This window comes from Gorilla gorilla, chromosome 12, assembly GCF_029281585.2.
Source record: "Gorilla gorilla gorilla isolate KB3781 chromosome 12, NHGRI_mGorGor1-v2.1_pri, whole genome shotgun sequence".
NCBI lineage: Eukaryota > Metazoa > Chordata > Mammalia > Primates > Hominidae > Gorilla > Gorilla gorilla.
In genome coordinates, this window is record NC_073236.2 from 723,101 (window position 1) to 738,862 (window position 15,762).

The following is a 15,762-nucleotide window of genomic DNA, read 5'->3' on the forward strand; positions in this document are numbered from 1 at the left end:
GTGGTCACAGCTCCAGTCTCTAACCCTTAACTCCGTTTTCTTCCCCCTGACTTCTGCCCTGGGTGCCTATGAGATACGATAGCTGTCTAATGGGATTAATAGCCACTGTACACTGGTACACAGGTTGTGATGATGCTGTTAGTGGTGATGAGCCCCTCTTTGGTCACCCCCTCACGCCTGGTTAAACACCAAACTCAACAAAAATTAGCCAGATATGGTGGCTACTCCGGAGGCTGAGGTGGGAGGATGGCTGGAGCCTGGGAAGTCGAGGCTGCAGTGAGCCATGATCATGCCACTACACTCCAGCCTGGGCAACAGAGCGAGACCCTGTCACAATAAATAAGTAAATAAATAAAAATTTAAAAAACACCTAGCTCTTTGGAGGCTGCTTGGGTTTAGTAATCATTTCAGAGGCTGTCTGGCTTTCAGCAGAAGTAGGTACTTTCCTACTAAAGTACCTACTAAGTACTTCCTAAGTGGAAAAGTACCTACTAAGGTTTAATCAGGCTTGAGTACTTTGTAGGTACTTTCCCACTAAAGTAGTACTTAGTAGGTACTTCAGTGGGAAAGTACCTACTTCCATTGAAATCTGCCTAAAGATTTGATCCGACAGGTGGTAAACTAGTGAACAGACATTAGTTTTTATTTTTTCTATGTAATTCTGTTAGGGTTTTGTCATAGCTACATCTTATTTCTAGTATTCACATGGCGGGGGGTAGAGAGGGAATTTTAATCTTTGAGCATTTGTTAGGATTGGGCCAGCACCTAGGCCACTCTGTAATTTTTTCCCACAGACCTCAGTGGGGTAAGTCTTACAATATCTGCTGAAAATGTTTATAATGCTGTTGCTTAAATAGAGTTCTGGGTGCATATATCAAGGCTAGATATTTGTAATCCACCATTTGAGTGATATTAGTAGCTTCTCACTGAACTGGGGGTCTCATGCAAGACATCTAAAGCTTCAGACTGAGCCCCATTGGTTTAACTGGGGTAACAGTTTGCTTAGACCGTCTGGGCTGAAGTAGTTTTGAATTCTGTCTGTGATATTCAGGCGTTTCTCTGGACCTCAGATAACCTGGGTCTGAGTTGGATTTTACTCTCAAGCCAAGTGCTGTGGTCCTCCCCGCAATTAGTATTGTAAAGAAGAGGAAGGATAGTGGGAATGTGCTAATGTGGTTTAGTTGGCTGGGGCCCTCATTCACCCAGAATGTGTCTCTTTTCTTAATTGTTCTCTCAGACAAAGAATTCACTGTTCGGCTGGAAACAGAGAAGCGGCTGCACACGGTGGGCGAGCCGGTGGAGTTCAGATGCATCCTGGAGGCTCAGAATGTTCCCGACCGTGACTTTGCTGTCTCCTGGGCCTTCAACAGCTCGCTCATCGCCACCATAAGCCCTAACGCTGTGCCTGTCCTCAACAGCGAATTTGCTCACCGGGAAGCCAGGAGACAGCTTAACGTGGCCAAAGAGAGCGACAGTGTCTTTGTGCTGAAGATCTACCACCTCCGCCAGGAAGATAGAGGGAAATACAACTGCTGGGTGACTGAGCGAGAGAAAACCGTGACGGGGGAATTCATTGATAAGGAGAGCAAGCGTCCCAAGAACATCCCCATCATAGTCCTCCCCCTCGGTAAGTAGAGAGATGTGCTGCTTTCTTCTCCTTTGGCTCAGCATCATTTAGGAGAGGTAGGGGGAGAGAGAATAGTGTGGTGAGGGTGAGGGGAGACAGATGGAACCCTCGAGGTTAATGCAGAGCTGGGGGAAAAACCGTTGAGCCTCTCTTCCCTGTTGTAGCCCACCTGCCTACATTTAGCAGTCTCCCCATAGCAGAGGATCAGGATCAGGGGTGTCCAGGATCAGGGTGCCCAGATAGGGCTGGGCATAGGCCTATCTGATTGCTAGCAGCCCTGTGCTTACACAAGCAGTGCCAGCTCAGCTTGGAGGGAAACCAGGAATCCCAGAAAGCTGTTTGCTCTTGTGTGGGAATCAAGTCCCAGAAGAAGTGGGTAGATAGATGCCTGCCTTGAAATCTCACTTAAGGAGAGCTGGTCTTTTATGGGAGGATTTTAAATCATAAAGTGCATTATTAAGGATTTGCCATCTGGGTTTTTCAGGTATAAAGGCTGGCATTTCCCTAAATGGCTTTTCCCTGTTGAAATTGTGTTTCTAAAAGTCAGTGGATGGGACCTCTCACATCTTCCTGGAGCATAGCCTTTTAAGCTTAGCTGATTTCTGAGGCTGCCTCAGTGGGCTCCCAGCCTTCATGTAGACTGGCCTTGTGTGGGTGGGTAGTGGCCATTGCTAGGGATTCCAGAAACTACCGGTGTTTGCTTGTGCTGTGTTTAAACATTCATAGTATCAAGATATTCTTATTAATCTCATTCTCCCATAGTTCTGTTTTTAGTACAGAGAATAAAAACCTATGATACTCTGATTTTAAACAAGTGGTAAAGTTTTAAGACTAACCTTTAACCTTTTCTCAGCTGCTAAAACTATTCTTTCTCTGAGCCTTGTAATAATTTCCTTTACTTTTTATTTATATGTTTTAATATTTAAAATATTTCTCTTCAAGTGTGAAGTAAAAAGTAGCCATAGGGGTCCTCTTGCCAGTCTTTTCTTCTTTTCTCATCAACTGGATTATTTTCTTTTATGCTTATTATTATTTTGTTAAAAACCATGCACACACATACCTAATTATCTTTTTTTCCTGGCAATACATATTTTAATTTGTTTCATTTTTATGATGACAAATAATTTTCAAGTTTATTTCCTTGTTTAAATACAAAGCTAAACCACAAACAGGTATAATCAAGACATTGTGTCTCACATTTATACTCCCGTCGGATCCTCTACCAATTTGCTGACCACTGACCAGGCTAGCATGGGGGAGGGGGTGGGAGGGAAGACTTTCTTAGGTAACACCGTCGTAAGGCCCGAGGTGGGGTTGGGGGGAAAATCAAAGATGAGGACAGGCTCTCATACCTGTCTCCATTCACATTTACCTGGGACCAGGGTGGGCAGGAGACACCAGGTCATGGCTCCTGAGCCCCGGCCCCCTGGACTGAAGGGACAGTGTGTGAGAATCAGTTCTGTGAAGGGCGGGAGGAAGCAGCCACCTATTCCTCCTGCCTTCACTGTTAAGGTGAAAACCTTAGCCCTATCCTTGATTCCTGGGGGCTGCCGGGCCCTGTGTGCTCCCCTGCACACCTGGGTGCCTTTCTGAGGCTGGCAGCAGCGGCTGGGGTCAGGGGTCCTGGGCTCCTAGGCTCACACCTCAGCTCAGTTGCATCCTTGCAGGAGGACACTGGGTATCTGACAAACACAAGGCCTCAACAGCAGGTCTGGAACTTTCAACCCCAGCAGGATGAGGGGGAATGGGGGTGGATGTCAGGTAAGTAATCTCTGGTTCCACTACAAAACTTTATTTTTGATTAGAGTACCATTCTCAATCTCTTCTACAAAAAGCCAAAAAAAGCAAAAAAAAAAAAAAAAAAAAAGCAGCCACTTCACTCACTTCAAGACCTGTATACATGTAAGTTGTTTTCTGTGGTTTTTTTTTAAATTATTTTTAATTTTTATTATTATTTTTAAAATAAATTCAGTGTTCACATTTCTATAAAGAATTAACCTAGTTTCAGGAAACCCTGCCCCAGTGGGGCAGGTAAGCAACACTCTCCCTGCCCACATCTAGTTTGATTTCACGCCCTGATGCTTCAAGGTGCCCAGAAAAGCGGCAGCTTGTGGAAGAGGAAATCTATGCCCGGCCCGTGCTTGGGGCCAAGGGCTCAGTAAGCTTTCGAGAAAACAGAGGGGAAGACTAGCTTACTGCAAAAACCTTTTTAAAAAATATTCATACACTTCAGTGAGCGCCTGTCGAGACGTTAGGAGAACAAGAGCTTGGAAACATCCCGTCCAGGCCATTGGGAGGCAGCGTCTTCCTCACACCCCGTCCCTGGATGTCAGGGGTGCAGGGGGAAGGTCCTGGCTCTTCCACTGGAGAAAGGAGACTCACCTAGCTTCCTAGTTCATGTTTGACTATTTCCTCTAAAACCTGTGCTGAGTCTTTGACTGCATGCACGGGAAGCACAAACGTTCGGCTTGTATGCAAAAGAAAGTACAAAAACAACTAGAATATAAAAGTTGTGGTAATATAAGGCCATCTGTTCAAGTCCACCTTGGAAACCTGTAACAGATATTTAAATACTACAGTGAAAAGGCATCTTAATATACTTTTTAAAAACATCTGAAGTAATCCGCTAAGATTAAGTGTGTAAAAAAAAATTCAATTCCCTTTGAGGGCACTTTGTCCTTTGAAGAAGGGAAAGTGGGGCGGGGAGGGCGCGGGGCCCACCGGTTAATGCTTCAGCCACGGGTGGGCTTCAATGGAAGCCTTGCTGCGGTCCCCATAGTCATACAGGAGCTCCTCCCCAGCCGCCATGTCTTGGGAGGCGATGAGGGTGAGGTGAGGTACGCCGTCGATGTCGTGCAGTTTGGTTTGGCAGTTCCCACATTTGCTGTGATTGATCGGTCTTCCTAGGCAATTTGTCTCTCTAGTTGCATCCACGCAGTAGGTTTTGCTCAGATACTGAAAATAGTACATGTAGCAGCCCGTGGAAGGGTCCTGTGCGTACAGAGCCTCCCGTTTCTTGGCGTCGGTGATCTCGATGAGGTCCCCGTGGTATTCCACCACAAAGTCACCCCGGGAGAACTGCTTGGTGGCAATCACACCCCTGCCTTTGCCATCGATGAGGTCAATCTTCATTCCTTCTTCCTTCCCACTTTCAATCAATTCATCTATTCTTTTCCTTTCTTCAGACTGCAGCTCAGCTTTGCTCTTCCTGGAGCTCCTTCGGACAGGGTAGAAATCCGTAAGTTTGCGATTCTGTTGCGTTTTTCCTTGAGCTTTTTTTCGGGGGGCCTGTTTGCCCTTGATGGGCTTTCTCAGGGCTTGCTTGGCGATGGCTGCATTGGTGGAATCACAAGATGAGGGTGGAGTTTTTGGAGGTTCTGCTGCTTCAGATTTTTGGTTTGGAAAAGGTACCAGGGGACCTATCCTGGCGTCTTTGATCTTCTGTTCCTCAGACTTCATGGCGCTCCGTACTGCGTTCCCAGCATTTCTTTTCTCTTCTCGTTTCCTGTAGATTCTGGCTAATGGTTTCCCCTGGCATTTGACTTGGTGATGTGTAACTGAGTTCTCTTCCTGAAGGGGGAAACGCATTCCAGAGCATTTGTTCGGGCTCATGTAGGAATAGATCTTTGACTGCCTGGTAAATACGTTCTCCCCGTCGGTGCGGGACCTCCCCGGGCCCCTCCGCTCCACCATCTCTGGGCCCGGGGCCATCGCTGCCACCGCCGCCGCTGCCGCCGCCGCCTCCACCGCGCGGGGCTTGGACATCTTCCTGCCTGCAGCCAGGCCAGGCCCATGGCAGCGCGCCCCGCGCCCTAGCCGCCGCCGCCGCTACCGGGCCACCACCGCTGCCGCTGCTGCTGCTGCTGCCGCTGCCACCAGCGCTGCCGCGGTGCCCCGGGGAAGGGCCGGCGGCGCCCCACAGAGCCCCCTTCCCCCATGGCCGGCAAGGCAGGGCCCGGCACCCGCGCACCGCGGCAGCCCCAGGCCGCCCGGGGTGAGGCACGCAGGGAGGGAGGCACAGGCGGCGCGTCCTCAGCAGCCCGCCCGTCCGCCCGCTCCACCTAATTATCTTGAAATTCTTTTGTTTCTTAGCCTTTTCCACCCTACAATGCCTAGCATGGTGCTTTGCATAGAGTAGGTGCTCGCTGAATACTGTACAACTGAAATTATTGAATTTAATGCCCACTGTCTTTACTATTTTCCTGTCAGTCTGTGCTTGCCTTAACCACGGACTCTCTACTTTTAAATCTGCAACTAATTCCTCATTGTTTTCTAAGGATCAAGTGAGGGGCAGCCACGCTGTTTACTTCCTATATTTTTTGTACTAAGATTTCCCCCAACCCCTTCTGAGAACTGGTTTGATGATCTGTGGACTGCTATATTGCTTTTCCAGCAGATAACTGGGTAGTTAAAGTCCCCCAGCACCACCAGATCCTGTCCCAAGGCCACTTGGGTAAGTCGGCTGAAGAACAACAACAATCACATCGGTAATGGTGATAATGCCTTGGATTTTAATGGCGCTTTTCCTCCTAAGAGACCAAAGTGCTTCTGCATATATCATCTTCTCCGCTCCCTCCTCTCAAATCCTCGTAGAGGCCAATATGATATCCATCTAATGAATGAAGAAATCAGAGCACCACACAGGAAGTGACAGAGCTGATGGTTCAGTTAGTGGTTGAGCTTGCATTGCATTAGGAAATATTTGCTTCTAACTCCACACCCACCGCCCTGCGCTTAGCCTGTGCTACACCATCAACTTCCTGATTTGAAATTTCATTTGCGAATGTGTACTCAGATTTTTATTAGTTCTGTCCTAGTTTTCACTTAATCCAGAGAGTTTGAAATTGTCAGCTGCCTTTTCTCAGGCCTGGAAATTCTTGTAAATAGTGTTAGTGGGCAGTGAGGCACCAGGTCTGTAGTTGCCTTTGCCTCAGCTGCTGTAATAAAATAGCATTTCTTCTTGTAGCCCCACATTCTAACTATGTGGGTTTCCAGGCTTGCTCAAGCAACAGAGCACCACCAAACAGTAGCCCTTTCGATAAATGAGCTACGACTTGCATAAGCGTCCACTGGGATGACAGTAGGGGATGAGAGTGAGGTCCTGCAAGTCATTCTCCTGCTTAAGACAAGTGAAAGGATTTTCTTCCTTGATGCAGCAGTTGCCCTTTTAATCACTTATTTTGAATTGGTAACAGTGGGGATTAGTCTTTAATCTAAAGAGGAATATTGTTGTTATTAATGATGATGAAAAATAATTACCTCATCTAATCCTGTTAATGTCATGCCCTAAGAAGTAGGCACTATTAGTATCTCCATTTTTCACATGAGAAATTGGAGCTTTGGTAGGTTAAGGAAGAACCACAGGATTACAGAGTTAGGAAGTCTCCAAATGCATCCCCTTAACCATTAGTGCTATAGATGGTGACTGTTCAGGAGCCTGATTATCTCTATGAATCATCCTGGTATGACTCCTGGGGGAGGTTGCCCTCCTGGGAAAATTGCTATTCCCTGCCCCATCCAGACCTTTTATTTTTCACATAAAACAAGCACATCCAGAATGGCTAGCAGGCATCCTCACTATAATAAGAGCTACATTTTGAGGCTCAGTGCTCGTCTTTGTTTCTGCTTGTTGGGGAAATAAAGGAGAGAAAAGATTTGATTCAAATGCATTGTTATGTGTATGTGTGTGTTTTCTCTTGGTAATTGGGTGTGCCTCTTAAAATCTGGGATTTGATTTAATTAATTGGTTTAAATTATTGCATGTATTTAATGTGGGTGGTACCCCAAAATTGGAGCCAAATTAGTTACTTTGTGTTCTTTAATACTTACAGACCTTCTGAACTCAATATAGATAATTATACAAAATACTACATGCATAATTAAAACATATTAGGCTATCTGTGATGTTTATAAAAACAAAGAGTTATGTGGAATAGTAAAATTAATCATGATCATGATGACCAGTTTTTGAAAACCTACTATGTGTTAGGTGAATCTATACGCATCATCTCATTTACTTTTTAATATTTAAATAATTCTACAATTAAAGGTGGCTCTCTACCTGTCTTACAGAAGAAGAGGCTGAGGCATGTCGAGTTTAAATAATTTGATTGAGTGAATTCAGATAGTTAAGTGAGCAGCAGAGGCTAGATGAGACAGGGAAGGGAGTGGAATCCTTATCCCAAACTTTTGATTGGCCGAATGTTTCTAGAAAGAGAGCAAAGGAGCCCCAGGGCTGACTGGACAGGCGGGAGAGTGGTGGATGACGAGCTGCTGGCTTTGTTTTCTTCCTGTGTGTTAACGAAAGAATGAAAGCCTGCTCCTCATGCACTCTGCGAAACTAGACCATCTGTGCTCCCTTATTACCCACACTTAAGCACACGTTATCATCCAAATACTTACTGTCAGTTTTTTTTTTCGTATTTCCTAAATTTTCCTGAAGGACTCAAATGGCACATTATGGATGTTCAGCTTTTATTTGACTGCTGTAGTATCGAATGGTAGGAAGAGGGAAGTGAAGTAGGATTTTGGAGTTACTCTTCTTGCTGAAAATTCAACTTGAAAAACCCTGAACTCCAGCTGAATAGATTACCCAATACATTGTTTTATGCCCTAATCATCATGCCATTATGTTGTATTTCTTAGGTTCTTATTCAGGCTCAGGTCTTAGAACCTCGTTATCACAGTTCTCTGCACACAGCAAAGAACATCCTAGATTATCAGATCTAAAACCACAGGGAGCAATGCCCAGAACCAGCCAGGGCTTACATCAGCTAGGGTCAGAGAGTTTTTGACCCTCTGAGGCTCACCGTACCTGAATATGATTCCATTTGCACCCCTCCTCCTGTTTCCTCTGTGGGGAGGGTGCTGTGGAGACCATAAAGCCTCCAGGGTGTTTCTCTCTCCCTCTTCCTAGAGAGCAGCATCTCCGTGGAGGTGGCCAGCAATGCCAGCGTCATCCTTGAGGGCGAGGACCTGCGCTTCTCCTGCAGCGTCCGCATGGCAGGCAGGCTGCAGGGTCGCTTCTCTGTCATCTGGCAGCTTGTGGACAGGCAGAACCGCCGCAGCAATATCATGTGGCTAGACCGGGATGGCACCGTGCAGCCAGGCTCGTCCTACTGGGAGCGCAGCAGCTTTGGGAGCGTCCAGATGGAGCAGGTGCAGCCCAACTCATTCAGCCTGGGCATCTTCAACAGCAGGAAGGAGGACGAGGGCCAGTATGAATGCCATGTGACTGAATGGGTGCGGGTGGTGGATGGCGAGTAGCAGATTGTTGGGGAGCGTGGGGCCAGCACTCCCATCTCCATCATAGCTCTTGGTGAGTGAGCGGTGGGACTGGCAGTGGGTCTGGCATGGAGACAGCTTCAGTGTCAAACACCTTATCCTGACTTTTGTCTGTCAGAGTTCTAGCAGGAAACTATGGCCAGTCTTTTACCTATACAGTTTGAAGTACTTTCCTTTATATCTATTTTGTTTCTTATAAGGGTTTAATTAATTAAGATAGTGCTAGCAGGGACTAAGGGACCCACAGTGGATGATGGGGCTCCTGAGGGATAGCAATAGCTGGAAGCTGTGACTACTCCTAGTCTGGCTGGGAGAGAGTGATGTTATCAGAACTCCATCCAGGTTAGTGAAGCCACCCAGCCATAGTGGTGGCCCCAGGTGGAGGAGCATGGCCACTGCCAGCCTGGCCTTAAAGAGAGCACAGTGGCTGAGCACTGTGTGGCATGTCTTTCCTGCCCTGCTGCTCAGGGGCCAGCCTTCCTGAAAGAGAGCAGAGAAGGGTATAAAATTATCTGTTGTCATTTATTTAGCATTTACTATGTTCCTGGCTAATCCTTAACACTTAAGCTTAGTTGTCCCATTGAATCCCCACCTAGCCAAGTGACAGACACTTTCATTTTATGGAGGAAACTGAGACTGAGACACATTAAATACTTTGCCTAAGGCTAGAAGTTTCTACTACCTGATGGGGCCCATACCTAACAAAGCTATTCCGTCATTAGCATGGAATGAAAAGATACCTTGAGATTTGCTAAAACCAAGGAAGATTAGATTTGCTTCTCACTGGGGTAAAGAGGCTTCTATCAACATTTATCTGCCTGGATATAATCAGTATATTAGATTTTAAATGACCAGTCTGTGACTTTGCTGGGAAAGAAATTTGTTATGTCAGGTCTTCCTGTTTATCAGGAGACATCGGTTGTCCTCAGCAACTTTATGTCCCACTCCCTGGGACTGTGTCACCACCTTCCTTGCAGGTCGGGATGGTGGTGCTTTTGGATACTTCCAGTAAAGACGGCAGCCCCGAGTGGTTTTTGTCCTTGACAGAGTCCTCCATTTTCTTACCCCTCTGAGATTAGAATTATATTTGTTTTCTAAAGCTTAATCCTAAAGATTGACCTGCTTTTTGCAGTAATTATATGGCTCAGATTTCTGTCTTAGAAACTTCCTCCAGTGATTGCATTTCCTGATCAGCTCAGTTCCTGTGTCCATACTCAGCAACTATGTGGACCCAGTGAGATGGAACTTGGGGGACAACTTTTGGATGTCCAGTACTGTTTTTTTTTTTTTTAACCATCCTGGAAGGTTAGGAATGTCCAATGAGTGATTAGAGTTAGTGAGGATTGTTTCTCTAGAAGTAATTTATGGTATCAGGTTATCCCCTGTGTTTTTTCTTACTCACCGTATGTCTGGTGGTTCTCACAGCCAGGGGCACTGAGGGGCTCTGCCCTGGGATCTGGAGGCCAGCACTGTTCACCTGATCTCCACCACTGAGATACCTCTGGTTACAGCCATAATCAGGTGGCCCAAAGGACTGAACAAGGAAGAATGGGAGGGCACTCTAGACTAATTGAGGTTGTCTTTTCAGTCTAAAGTTAACAATGACACACATGAATTTTCATATCAGTATAATTAGATGCGGGTCCCAAATGTACAATGGGCCATTATGGCTGTTCAGTTAGAGCAGCTTGGGTGCTCTGTGACTGTGGCATGTGTCTGTGTCAGGACTAGACAAAGTCATTTGCTTGGGGAAGCTCTCTCCCCTTCAGGTGTGAGGCCAGGAGCACCTGGTGTGGGTCCTGTCCCTGAGGTTCTGTCCTACACCACCCTCATGCAACACCTACTACACACAGATGCACAGTGACTGTCAGAGATGCTTCATGTTTAAGGATGGGCCTCCGTGTCATAAACTTTTTTAAAGGGTATATAGAGATAGCCCATGAAATCCAAATCAAAGGTCCAGAGTTTTCAGCAAATTGTACTTACCTATTTGCCAACTTAACCTCCCCATAGAAAGCCAAAAGATTCATCCTGTGTCCAGTCTTTCACATTACAGTGTTTAAAGTACTTTTTTTAAATTTCTATTTCATTTTTTAACAAAATATTTAACAAAATATAGTATATCTCATGTGCCAGGTACTATTTGTAATATTTATAAACACTGATTTATTTAATCTTCACAGAGACTCATTTTACAGATTGGAAAACAGAGGCAGAGAGAAGTTAAGTAACTTTAATGTCACTTAGCTGGGAAGTATCAAAGGCTTGGCTGCTGGCTCCAGAGTCTGGACCTTTAACCACCGTGTTATGCTTTCCATGGGTAAAGTAACCTAAAAAGACCCCTGGAATCAGTTACATGTGGTTGGAGACTAACTCTGTCATTGACTTACCAAATGCTTGATATTGGGCAATTTATCTAACCTCCCTCTGCATCAGTTTCTACATCTGCAGGAAGAGATGACAAGCCTGCCTGTTCTACAAGGTTGTTTTGGGGATTCAGTGGAGCATGATGAGAGCAAAGCAGTTGGCACCATGCTTGCACCTAGATAGTGCTCAATAAATATTGGCTACTGTTAGCTTTATGATTGTGATCAATGTATGAATATTAAACAGTATTTCCAGGCTGAAGGAACTCTGAGGTACTCATATTGAGGAGTCAGTATTAGAGCTTAGCAGTGCTGCCCATTCAATAAGGAATATTGAGAGACCCACAGCCACTGAGACTGCAGAACCCTGCATTTAGGACAATTGTCCCACCCCACTGGAGGTCCCCACCTGCTCTGTTCTTGGATTTCATGAGGGACGTGAGAAAGGGACTGGAGGCCGACTCCATCTGCTTCCCTTCTCGGCACCAGTGCACTAAGGGACCAGGAAAAGAGGTGTTGGGGCTGTGTGGTTGTGTTTTCCTCCTGTGCAATGGAGGAAATTGGCTTTGGGGTTTTCTTTTCCTGTTTTCTCATGGAATCTCAAGATTTCTAGGAGCAACCCTGCCTACATGCAATCAGTCCCTGAGAGGATTGTGATGTCTAATTCCAGGGGAGGAGCAAATGCACGAGGATCTCATTGGGAAGGGTTAGGCTAGTGCTGTTCAGGGGGAATTGTGGTGGGCCTTTCTTTGGAGTCTTGGAAACTCTTGGACTGGGCCTCAGCAGGATACTAAAAGCAACACTAGCCTGAGAACTCAAAAGGGGCCCCGAGAGCCTCTGCTCCACACTGCTTGCTTTGCCAGCTGCCCCATTGCTGATGTCATACTGCCCTGAGAAAGCCACATGCCTCCTCTGGTTGAATCTCTCTGCTCTCTCTCCAGAAATGGGCTTCGCAGTCACAGCCATCTCCCGGACACCGGGGGTGACCTACAGCGACTCCTTTGACTTGCAGTGTATCATCAAACCCCACTACCCTGCCCAGGTCCCCGTGTCAGTGACATGGCGGTTCCAGCCGGTGGGCACGGTGGAGTTCCATGACTTGGTGACCTTCACCCGGGACGGAGGGGTCCAGTGGGGGGACAGGTCCTCCAGCTTCCGAACCCGAACTGCCACCGAGAAGGCTGAGTCCAGCAACAACGTCCGCCTAAGCATCAGCCGAGCCAGTGACACGGAAGCAGGTAAGTACCAGTGTGTGGCAGAGCTGTGGCGGAAGAACTACAACAACACCTGGACACAACTGGCGGAGAGGACCTCCAGCCTGCTGGTGATCAGGCTGCTGCAGCCAGGTGAGTGCTGAGGACCTGTGGGCTATGTGCCCATGCTGCCTGAGCAGACGTGAGGGAAAAAGAAAAGTGTGCATGGAGCCCTTAGCATCACTTCCCCCTTTCCCAGCTCTTCATTTAGAGACATTGCAAATCAATAGGAAGTTTTAAGAATCATGCAGTGGACACTTGTATTTCCTTTCCTTGATAGCCAGTTGTTGTCTGACGGCATTTGTTTTCTTCCTCTGTGTGTACGTTTGTTGTTGTTTTTGAGCCATTGGAGGCAAAGCTGTGGACATTGGGACACTTCCCCCTAAGTACTTCAGCATGTAACTCCTAAGAACCTACCCACCCACTGCACCATTATCACACCCTTGGGGTTTTACGTTAGTGTAGTCCTATCACCTACATTTCCCCAGTTGTCCCAATCATGCCCTTTATTTTTCCCTTTCAGATTAGGATCCAACCAGGGATCACACATCACATTTGTTATCCTGTCTCTTTAGACTCCTTTAATCTAGAACAATTCCCTAACCTGTGTGTTTGTGTGTGTGTGTGTGTGTATGTGTGTGTGTATGTGTGTGTCTGTAGACATGGACATTTGTGAAATGCACAGGCCAATTGTTTTAAAGAAAGCCCTTTTCTTTACTTAACCTCATCTCCTGTAATCCTCATACAATTATGGGGAAGTGATATCATTGTCTCCTGTTCATAGACAAGGAAATTCTGAGTAAAGAGGGAGGGTAATAGGCACCTATTGAGCATCTTCTTTGCATGAGGTGCTGAAGGTCAGTTATTCTATTAGAATTGCACAACAACCTCAGGAAAGATTTAAGTGACTAGCTTAAGGTCATGTACCTAGTGAATGGTGGAGCCAGGATTTGAACCCCGGTTGTCTTTCTCCCACAATGTTGCCTGCACTCAGGCCCTGTCCAGTGGTATGGGCCCTGAATTTGAGCTCCTTTCTCTATGGAGGCTGAGTCTGTCTCAAAGCAGATCATCAGGATGCATTAATTTGGGGAGCATTAGTCAGTAGGGCTTTCTGCAAACACTCTCGCCTTCATCAGGCTCTTCCGCTGACATGCGGGAGGAGTTAAGTACATGCAGCTCTTATGGTTTTCCTCCATCTGTCCTTGTCTCCTGCCAGGTTAGAAGCTGGTGGAGGGTGGAGCCCAGACGGTAGGCTCCTGTGTTCCTTCCCTCACCCAGCCTATGCCTCGGCTAGAACAGATACCTGTGCAGGCAAGGGCAAGGGTCTGACTTTGCAAAGATGGTTGGGGCCACAATGTTGTTTTCATCAACATGAGGTTAAATAACGGTAACCTTTGGGTTTCTCCTTCACCTCTTCCAACCCCATAACAGAGTTCTGTTCTGTACCAGATTTGGAACAAGTGAGTTGTATAAATGATGAGACTGTTCCCTTGGCCAACGAGAGCCTAAACTTTGACTGACAAGAGGCTCAGAGAAGAGGCTGTTTTACTTAAGTGGATTTTCAGGTTAATGGAAGGTTAAGCAGAGACCCCATTTTATGTGAACCCTTTTTGTGGAAAATGTCGAGGTACCCACTTGCCTGCGTTATTGAGTGGGACATTAGGATTGTAATTGCACCTTTTTTGGTCCCCTCTGGCTCTCAAAGTCAGTTTTCTGAGCAGCATTGCCCATCACATGGTTCTGCAGCTGTAGAAGGTAGAGGAGATGCTGACCTGAAGACCTTGTCTGACATTGCGTTTTTGAATCCATCCCTAGTATTTGCCTGTTTCTGGTACTACTTGGAATCTAAGACTGGAGTGCCTAAGGGAAGAATACAGAATGAGTTCATTGAAGGTTCTAATTATTTGGATTAATTTATGGTGTTACTAAAGGCAGACAGGGAAAAATATGTATGAAGTACCTCTTGGATGCCAGGTTTGTGCTTAGTGCTTTACTCATGTTTTCTTTTCTAAATTTATCCAACAACCTAATAATGTAGGTGTTTGTATCCCTATTTTGCTAATGAGGAAACCAAGGCTCAAAGTGGTCAGGAATCTTGATGGAGGCAAGCCAGCTGGTTAAGGGGCAAAACTGAGATTTGAACTGAGATTGGAGCCCAGGTATCTCTGACTTCCATAGAGCAAACGTTTTCCTTTATACCATAATTGCCTCCTGGGTAAAGTAGCTGGAGGGTTGGGAGACCCCAGATCTGCTCTGAGGTTGTCTTTGTGTCTTGGGTGTCTCGAGTTGGTTTCTGTTGTGTTTTCGCTATAAAATGAGAATGAACAGTGGTTGGCAGAGGAGACTTATGAGTATCACTGTACTTGGGCTGTTATGAGGCCTCTACTTAAAGGTGCACAGTAATATACTTTTATGGCCCTTTGGAGGCTAGGAAGAGCAAAGGTGGGTGCTTGAGGCCGTGCAGGACTACCAGAGGGCAGCTGAGGCACCAGGAGAGTGCATCCCCTTAAGTGTTACTGTCTCTCCTTTATTAAATATTTATGCATTTAGCACTTAATATTTTCCAGAGAGCTTCATAAGAGTTTTTACTCTTTCCTGTATACTTTGGTGCTGGTGCATTGATTTTGGGGAAATCGAAGTGGAAAAATACATGAGAGCTGACTGTGTGCTGGAGACTGTTGGACACTTGGTGTATATTATCTCACTTAATCTTCACTGCAACCCTGGGAGGAACATATTGCTTTCCCATTTTATAAATGAAGTAACAGAGGCTCTGAGAGGTTCTCAGTTCCTCAAATTAAACACCTAGTGAGTGGGGGAAGTTGGGATTTGAATCCAGGTGTGCCTTGTTTAAAAGTAATTGCGGTAGGGAGACTTTGACCTTTTTAAAGGCTATGCAATCAGAGATTCTTCTTTCTGCATTCAGTTAATGCTGTCCTTTACAGAAGAATTTTCTCCTTGTAGATTGCTGATGTGGAGGAGTTATGGCACTAGCGTTACTGGTAGTAACAACAGTAGCAGCTGATATTCACTGAGCATTTCTTGTAAACCACTGGGAATGCTTTACACATAATAACTTAGTTCCTTGTTTCTTAATCCATGCAGTGCTGTGAGGGGGACCGTTTTACCCAACTTCACAGATGAGGACACTGACACAGAAGTTACATAAATTGCCCAGTGTGCCATAGTAAGTGGCAGAGCCAGGATTCAAGTCCAGACAGGCAGTTTGGCT

The 15,762-nt window shown here is 46.1% G+C and overlaps 2 protein-coding genes across 2 annotated transcripts in view; one reads left to right on the forward strand and one right to left on the reverse strand.

Moving 5' to 3' along the window:
- Nucleotides 1–15,762, forward strand: part of LOC129530543 (immunoglobulin superfamily member 3-like) — a 39,320-nt gene that overhangs the window by 6,891 nt on the left and 16,667 nt on the right. Inside the window, 4 exon segments of the mRNA XM_063696138.1 lie at nt 1,238–1,627; nt 6,021–6,080; nt 8,544–8,945; nt 12,219–12,623. Of these exon segments, the coding sequence (XP_063552208.1) occupies nt 1,238–1,627; nt 6,021–6,080; nt 8,544–8,945; nt 12,219–12,623 (1,257 nt within the window).
- LOC134756700 (N-lysine methyltransferase KMT5A-like) lies at nt 4,148–5,407 on the reverse strand. The gene has a single exon (XM_063695445.1). It carries the CDS (start codon nt 5,390–5,392, stop codon nt 4,352–4,354), a length of 1,041 nt encoding a protein of 346 aa, XP_063551515.1. The 5' UTR covers nt 5,393–5,407; the 3' UTR covers nt 4,148–4,351.

Bases quoted from the DNA above. Each gene is read 5' to 3' on its own strand.
- LOC134756700 (XM_063695445.1), bottom strand. From the start codon at position 5,392: ATGTCCAAGCCCCGCGCGGTGGAGGCGGCGGCGGCAGCGGCGGCGGTG.